Source organism: Malania oleifera, chromosome 5, assembly GCF_029873635.1.
Source record: "Malania oleifera isolate guangnan ecotype guangnan chromosome 5, ASM2987363v1, whole genome shotgun sequence".
NCBI classification, from domain to species: domain Eukaryota; kingdom Viridiplantae; phylum Streptophyta; class Magnoliopsida; order Santalales; family Ximeniaceae; genus Malania; species Malania oleifera.
Genome location: NC_080421.1, coordinates 74,346,519 through 74,355,697, shown reverse-complemented (window position 1 = coordinate 74,355,697; position 9,179 = coordinate 74,346,519). Strand labels below are relative to the sequence as shown.

At 36.4% G+C, this 9,179-nt stretch overlaps 1 protein-coding gene across 1 annotated transcript; it reads left to right on the top strand.

The window, feature by feature from the left end:
- Positions 1-1,399: 1,399 nt before the first annotated feature.
- LOC131156004 (scarecrow-like protein 14) lies at positions 1,400-6,786 on the top strand. Its single transcript, XM_058109458.1, has 2 exons — positions 1,400-2,141; positions 4,725-6,786. Exon 2 carries the CDS (start codon positions 4,825-4,827, stop codon positions 6,784-6,786), a length of 1,962 nt encoding a protein of 653 aa, XP_057965441.1. The 5' UTR covers positions 1,400-2,141; positions 4,725-4,824.
- Positions 6,787-9,179: the final 2,393 nt, after the last annotated feature.

Below are 9,179 nucleotides of genomic sequence, written 5' to 3'. Positions count from 1 at the left end.
ACTTCCAGGCGCAAAGATTAAAATGGTGGATATGTTTGTGCAAGGTCAATCATTGGATCTTCCTCCCAAGTTTTGTGGAATTAACTACCCGACGTGGAAAGATCGGATGCCAATCTTCATCCAAGCTTATGACTACCGAATGTGGAATGTCATCACCGATGGGGACTACATTTTCAAGAATGAGGAAGGTGATGACATACCGATTGGGAAACTTCCTGAGGCTGATGCAAAGCTAGCACAACTAAATTTCAAGACTAAAAACTTCCTTTATTGTGCTGTAAACAATGAAGAATACAACCGAATTTGTGAATGCAACACAGTAAAGGAGATGTGGGAAAAGCTACAGGTAACATATGAAGGAACAACCCAGGTAAAGAAGTCAAAAATTTATATGTTAGTTAAAGAATACGAAATGTTTAAAATGGAAGAGGGTGAGTCAATTATTGCTATGTTTACTTACTTTACCCATATTACAAATGGACTAAAAGCTCTTTGTAGAGAATACTCTATGGAAAATAATGTGCAGAAAGTCCTTCGTTCTCCAGAATCTTAGCATGCAAAGTGCACGGCAATTAAGGAGGCAAATGACCTATCAAAGGTCACTCTTGACAAGTTAATTGGGTCTCTCTTGACCTCTTAGAATAAATTAAAAATCATTTCTAAAACAAAGATGAGAACCTTTTACTTCAACACAAACATGAAATGATTTTAGAAAGAAAAGTAAAGGGCTCGTTGATGAACATAAGGGTTTTGTCGATGAGAACAACACAGCACCTCATCGACATATATAGGGTACTCATCGATGAGAATTTATTGAGAACACCTAAAAAGTTCAGAGCACCTTCGTCGACAAATACAGGGGACTCGGTAACTAAGTCTGTTCAAATTTTGTCGATGTACATAGGGTACTCATCGATGAAAATAAACTGAGACCAATCTAAATTCAGAACCAATGACTCGTCGATGAACATAGGGCTTCGTCGACGAAGGGACTGATGGGGCTCATCGGCGAAGTCATGACCTTGTCGATGAACGTCGAGCTGCAGATGGCATTTAATGCGCCAGAACAGCTAGTTTTCAATTTGTCTTATATCAATAAATGCTCGATAACTCTCCAGCTCCCAGCTCGCCCCTTTGGTATTTAAAATAGGTCTTATGCATTGATTTCAAAGTATTTAAGCTTATTGGTTGTTCAGAACACTTATTGTGCATTCATTCAAGGGTTTCACTTTGTGTCATCTTGCCCTCTTGCTCTTGCTTTTGTTTACACTCCATTGACAAATAGGGAATAGTTTGAGGTCTGCATTGGGATATTCAGCTAAAGAGGAGCATTTCACACTATATCTACTTCTCTTCAAATTCCTTATATTGTAAGGCTCTTTGTGAGCCATTGTAAGGTGACTCTAGGTGAGCACCGCCGTAAGAGCTCTTTGTGAGCAGCTGCTTGTATAGGCTTCTCCCCCGGAAGGAGGATCACATAGTGGATTTGGAAAATCCTTGAGTTGGTCTCAAGGCGTGTGCGTAGGCTTAGTGTCGAACCACGTTAACATCGCTACGTTAAGCTTCTCCTCTCTTTTCTCTCTTGTGTTGCTTAATCATTGCTATCTGCTTTATTTATATAATATGATATAATACTCTTGTTTTTGCCAAAAAATTTGTGTGATTGTAGAAAAAGGTGCATATTAGTGAAAGACGTCTATTCACCCCCCCTCTAGACACATATTCGGGCTATGAAGTGGTATGAGAGCACCAGTCGCTAGACATTCAGAGTAACTTCCAAGCGCAAAGATCAAAATGGCAAATATGTTTTCCTAAGGTCAATCTATGGATCATCTTCCCAAGTTTTGCGGAATTAACTACCCGGCATCGAAATATCAGATGTCAATCTTCATGCAAGCCTATGACTAGAAAATGTGGAATGTCATCACCAAAGGGGACTACGTTTTCAAGAATGAGGAAGGCAATTACATACCGATTAGGAAACTTCCCGAGGCTAATGCAAAGCTAGCATAACTAAATTTCAAGAATAAAATTTCCTTTATTGTGCTGTAAATGATGAAGAATACAACCGAATCTTTGGATGCAACACGGCAAAGGACATGTGGGAAAAGCTAGAGGTAACATATGAAGGAAAAACCCAGGTAAAGAAGTCAAAAACTTTCTTTTAGCTATTTTTTGTCCAGAATCTTTCAGCTGTTTTTGTTTCCATGGTTGCATTAACACTCACATGTAGCATATTTCATATATCGTTTTCATACTCAGTTCATTTACTGTATATCCTGCATCTCGTACATATAACATAATTCCACACAGAATTCTATTTTATTCATGCCACACTATTTAGCAGTAAAATTCATACATATATTTCCTATAAAATAAGTTAACTTACATTTAACATTTATATACTGAAAATATACCTTCCTTTTTACATTATTATCCTGAAAATATCCTGTACTTACATCAGTTCAATTTCACATATACGTATCTAAATAAACAACCCTAGGCTCAAAAAACGTAAATTATACGATTGACATTTTAAACCCATACAAAAACATATACACGTATATTCATAGTATATTTCATTTTCCAATTAATTCATAAAAGTTTGGTTTAATATATATTCTCCCTTACCTGATTTTTTAATTTACGTCAATAGGGACCCCGAAAAGATACCTGCAGTGCTCACACGAATCCTGAATCAAAAATCCTAATTCCATTAAATCAATTCTAAATAGAATACTATTTTAACATTTCCTAAGCCCATAAATTCCAAATAAATAATTATACTCTCAAATATAACCAATTTACTTAATTTCGCACATCTCACTCTCGCTTTAGAGTGGTGCTTAGAAAACCCAAATTAAAAATTTACTTCTGTCAAAATGACGATGATCAAGGTTTAGACCCCGTGGTGGTACCCGATCGTCGGTTTAGTTGAAGATCTAAGGAGAAATTGAGTAAAAAGTGAGGGTTTACCTTTCCTCATGAGTGGTTCCTATGCCACTCCTACGACAAATCTGTTCCGATAGAAATGTCGGTGACAGAGATAGGAACCCAACGATATTTTCAATTTTCCGATTGGTTGAGAATCCACCGAGAAATTGAGGAGAGAGAGAGAGAGAGAGAGATGGAGATGGATGACACGTGAGATATTTCGGGGGGGGGGGGGGCGGAGCTCCTTTATTTTAAAAGAAAATTTCTTCTTCTGGAAGCTCTTAACTATAAATATATATATATATATATATATAATCTTATATTAATATATTATATTATATAATTTCAACAATAATAATAATCATTTAATTAATTTATTTTATTTTATTTTTTTCCCAGGTTATTACAAATACCCTCACTATGTATCAACTGAAATTTATGTAATACTTAGTTGATGAAAATCTTAGATTAATTCAAGGTTTTGTTTTACCTAGTGTCAACAAAAAATAAAAAATAAAAGCAAAAGATTTATCAACGATTGTCTTCAATTTTCGATTTTAGCTAAATAAAGGCATAAAATCAACATCAAAGGAAGTCTAGCTAATCATGAAAAACAACATAAATTGAATCGAAACTCAAGTTGTACAACTTAGTCAAACATGTTGAAATTTTTGAGACAAATTAAACCAATATTAACTCATTGTAATAATAAAATAAAAAACAATAAAAATAAAGAAGAGTAAAGTAAAGGAATAAAAATCCAGCTCTCCAAGTCCAGGGCTGCACACAACTTCACGCATGCATACCCTGCGCCCGCGCTGTTGCCTGTTCTGCTCTCTCACGGCTGCTGTGGCCGAAACCCTATTCCCTTACGTCCTCCTCCCACGACTGTTGTATTGTTCAAGCTAAGAAGGACCCGCCCGAGTGCACGGCTGCCCTAGTCGCTTCTTTCTCTCCAATTTCATGCAAATCTTCCGCGTGCTGCCCATCCTTCCTTCTAACTAAATTCAATTTGCAGCACTATCTTTGAAATTGGGCCCAGCCCATCACAGCACTCATGCTGCTCCCAATAGGCCGAATGTTTGCATGGCCCATACATTATTCTAGGCCTCCACGTGCCGCTGTCCATTCTCTAAATAAAAGACCTCCGACTTTTTCTCCTTTAATTTATGTTTAATTTTTTCCTTTAATTTTTATTTTTTTAATTGGGTAATTAACTCAAGAATTAGATGTCCAATTTATTTACAAGTTCAATTTTTAAAATATATTGTATTTATTTTTTGACTTTATTTATTAAATTAATATTATTTTTCGAAGCTATTTAATCACAAGTGAATAAAAAAATAATAAAATTATCATTTTATTCATTTTTTCGTATATATATGATAATCACTAAATATAAATTATTGAGATTTTTTTTAGAGTTTTTTAAAAAAATATGGGAGTAGACTAAATTTTAATGCTTTCATTAATTACAGCACGACAAAAGTAATCAATTAACTTTTGCCCGGCAACCACCACGGCCCAATGCCCCTTGAAAGCAGCGCAGGGGGACAAACAAAATCTGTGATTTTGAAACTCTCCACCTCCGTCCATCTTCTCACCCTTTTGGAAAGAAGTCTTCTAACTCTTTTCGAAAGAAGTTCGTTCTTCTCCTTCTCTGCTCATTTTTCTCCTTCTCTCTCTACTCCGTATATTTTACTTACTCGCTTTGTGATTCATAAATTAATCCTTTGCAATCAAACTCTGGGGAATGCTTTAGTAATTATTTTCTGCAATTGCATAAACAGGTTCAAAATGAATGGTGGCAGAGCCTACGCCGGCTGACCATTGCCCTGTTTTTTTCACGAACAGACTCACTTTCAGTGACTACTGTTTGATACCAACTTCATGGGTTTGTCTTCCCTTCCACCGGAGCAAGCCCCGGAGTATTTGGCTCCGACGTCGACTGCGAATCCGGATGTAGATTCCGCCGTCGACGATGGCTTTTCTGATTCAGTTTTCCAATACATAGAGCAAATGCTTATGGAAGACAACCTGGACGAGGAGGGGAGCTTGTTGCTCGACCCTGCGGCTCGCCGAGCTGTCGAGAAACCGTTGTACGAAGCTATGGGTAAGAAGTATCCTCCCTCCCCTGCCCACCCACGAAGTCCCGGCTGTCCTAATAATATTTCCCCGGATTGTAATGGTACAACTAGCAATTGTTCTGTTTCTCCGTCCAACACTTCAGAAATGAAAGGCGGGCTCAGTGGGACTTTCGAAATGCATCCGCCTTTTTTAAGTACACTTAATTTTTGGACTACTATTAGCGGGGACGAGTACAAATTGCAGTTTCAAAGAGGCCAAGAGGAAGCTAGCAAGTTCCTTCCTCGTGGAAATCTTCTACTTGTTAATTTGGAAAACTCTAACACCAAGTTAACTCCAAAGTCGTCCAAGGACGAAGACAGTCCTGATGCAAAGGAGGATGACAGGGAGTATTCGCCTGTTGTCGTGAGGGGAAAGAAGAATCATCAAAGGGAGGATACGGATGAAGAAGAAGGGAGGAGAAGAAAGCAATTGGTGGTTTCGGGCGAAGAGGACGAGTTATCAGAGATGCTTGACAATGTTTTTCTCTTTCCAGACAGTAGTGCAAGCGAGTCGTTGCCAGTGCAGAATGTGGAAGCATGTGGTTTTAACCCTGGGAAGGGGGCAAAGAGAACAGGAAATGAAGAGTTAGTTGATTTAAGGGCTTATCTTGTTATGTGTGCACAGGATATCGCTGCTGAAGATTGGAGAACTGCAAATCAACGATTGAAGCAGATTCGGCAGCACTCTTCTCCCTTCGGAGATGGGTTTCAAAGGTGTGCCCACTATTTTGCCAACGCCCTCGAAGCACGCTTGGCGGGCACTGGTAATCAAATTTTTGCTGCTTTGGTATCTAAGGTACCATCAGCTGCGGCCATGCTGAAAGCTTACCGGTCTATTGTTTCAGTCTGTCCACTTAGAAAGATCTCTTTTTATTTTGCCAATCACCACATTATGAATTTAGCCAAAAAGGCTAGGGTGATTCATATTATAGATTATGGTATCCATTATGGGTTCCAATGGCCCATGATTATCCAAGATCTCTCAACCATGGTTAGTGGGCCTCCCATGCTTCGTGTTACGGGTATAGAGTTTCCCACACAAGGTTTTTGCTCAGGAAGAATAGTTGAGGACACTGGCCGCCGTCTAGCAACTTACTGTAAGCGATTTAATGTCCCATTTGAGTATAATTCTATAGCAAAGAAATGGGAAACTATCGAAGTTAATGACCTCATGATTGACAAAAATGAGGTCATCATTGTTAACTGCCTGTTCCGACTGGAGTATGTATTTGACGAGACTATTACATTAAATAGTCCGAGGAATGTTATTCTAAACTTAATCCGAAAGATAAACCCAAATATATTCATTCATGGTATTTGTAATGGAAATTATAATATCCCTTTCTTTGTTACGAGGTTTCGAGAGACACTCTTCTACTACTTGACAGTGTTTGACACGATGGAAACGAATTTACCTCGTGAAAGTCAAGACAGATTGATATTTGAAAGAGAGTTTTATGGGATGGTAATTATGAATATCATAGCATGTGAGGGTTCAATGAGGTTTTGCAGACCCCAAACATACAAGCAATGGAAGGTTCAAATTATGAAAGCTGGGTTTAGGCAGCTCCGACTAGACACAAAACTTATGAATACATTGAGGGCAAAGGTAAAATCTAACTACCACAAAGATTTCTTGATTGATAAAGATGACCAATGGGTGCTACAAGGATGGAAAGGACGAGTTTTGAATGCTCTCTCTTGTTGGGTTTCAAATGATTCTTGATGGCGATTTTCAAAAACTCATAATCAGTTAACTAAGCTAGAAATTTTTCTAAAACTTCATTGAATGCATGCTTTAGGTCCCATTGTTGCTAGTGGTTTTGTTGAAAATATGACATTGCTGTTTTTATGCTCTGTTTGTGGAGAAAATTCTCATCACCTAGAAAGAAGTATTCATTATAAAGAATAGAGTTGGGATTATGATTTTTGTAGCTAGAAGTAGGCTTGTGGTTGCTTGGATACACTAAGTTTGATTTTTATTTTATATAAAGCATCTACCCTTTTACCACTTAAGACTAGTCTAACTCTATCATTGCCTTTTGCCTTGAATTTGCATTTGGCAACTACTACAAACAATGCAATGGCATTAAGAGAATTGTTTGTCATTTTTGTCAAGCATTGGTAATTTAGACAAAAAAAAATTCACAAATTTCCTCATATGGCTCTACCACAATTGTAAAAAATATTTACAAAAAAAAAAAAAAAAAAAAAAAAACCGCAACATACTAACCCATGTTTATACATGACCAATTAAATTCAATAACATCATCCCAAAGCTCATTTTAGCATTTTATATATTTTAATTTTGAGTATTCAAGTACAACTTCTAACATATTAACATGGATAACAAAAACAATGATCTTCATTGCGCATGGTTAAAAATGATGGTATGTAGCGCATGTAATCCTATGGAGGAGTCCTTTTTTTTTTTTCTTTATTCAAAGATGATGATTGTTAAGATTGAATTGCCGATTTTAATCAAGAACAATGAAAAAAAAAAAAAAGGAAGCAAACACAAACGCACAATGAACACAAGATATAACGTGGTTCAGTTTTGATGTCAAACCTATGTTGTTGGTTTTTCTAAATTTCATCCCGTTTTGATAAAGACAAACCACGACATCTAATTGTGCTACTAAGTGTGTACACAGGTATTAAGCACAATAGCAGATGCAAATTAGAAAGTTATGAAGCGTACAAGACGATGATATTTGGTTACGAACATGGAGCATATTAAGACCAAATTTGAAGACTATAAAGAAATTTATGGAGCTCATGATGTCCAAGCTTTAAAATTTTAAAGAACTTATTTCATGTATTTTGCAAATAGGACCTATGTAAGTATACTTTCATTGATAATTATGTGAAGAAGCTCATCGGTGACCTTAGTTGGACCCTAGGCACTATATATTCTATTGAAAATCATTTTTAAGATATTCAAAAAAATTATTTCAAAGTGTTGAAAATTATTTTACAAATGTGTAAAAATTATTTCGAAGTGCTAAAATCACCTTGGGAATGAAAACACAAAAGCAAGTTTTTCAAAATTCCCTTCATGTTTCTGCCCTCGCATTGATTAGAAATTTTTTTACTCAATTGGTTCTCATCTTAAAATATCTTCAATATAAAAGTTGTGTGAGTTTCTCTTAACTTTATTTGGATACCACAAACGGCCAATTTTAAGTTTTATATAAAAAGTTATGCCCGAAATACAAAAGGGTGCCTGAAGCAAAAAATCCAAAATCTAGCCGACCGAACCCTTGGCCCAGGCAACCATATCTCTCACAAAAAGTAGCGTAACGACCGAAAAACCGCTAGTTTTCAAAATAAACAATTATTTTCAACTCCCGACAGTCATAAAATGACTAGTATGCCATTTTGGTTATAAATACAGCGTTTCTAACTTATTTTAACAAGAAGAAAAAGAGAGATACTCATCCATCATAAAAATTTAAGTTTTTGATCTTTTGTTGAAAATCTTTCTTAAGCACTTTGAAATTTTTTTGTATATCCTTCAAGTACTCACCTTCTAGAGTCTCCTTTTAGGTTCATTCATATTCATTTGGGAGTGTATTAGATTTGTGTTTCCAGTGTACTCATTTGCTCAATCAAGGAGCATTCATTGTACAACTTCTATTTTTCTTTCCACAATCAACGGTTCGGGTGTGAATCGTGCCAAGAAAGGGGATTTTACTTGGAGAGGTATCTCCTCCTACAAGAAGGGATTGTAAAGGCATCTCCACCTATAAGGAGGGATTGTAAATGCATCTCTACAAGGAGGGAGGTGGCTCTGCTTATTGAAAGGAGTGGATAGTGTAATCATCAAGTGGTTTTCTTAAGGCAAGGATGTAGGCAGGTATAACCGAACCTTGTAAAATCCGGGTTTTATTCTTTCTTCCCTATACTCTTTTATTTCCGCACATTTACTTTTATACATTTTGGGATTGCCTCCACATACTAAGAACACAAGTATAAAGTGAATTTATATTTGTTGTGAATATTGATTAGATTTGCATTGATTAGATTGTGGTTAAAATTGTTTAAGTATTTGCCTAAATTTTTTAAATACCCAATTCACCCCCTGTTTTGGATTACCCCATTTCTAACAATTTGTAT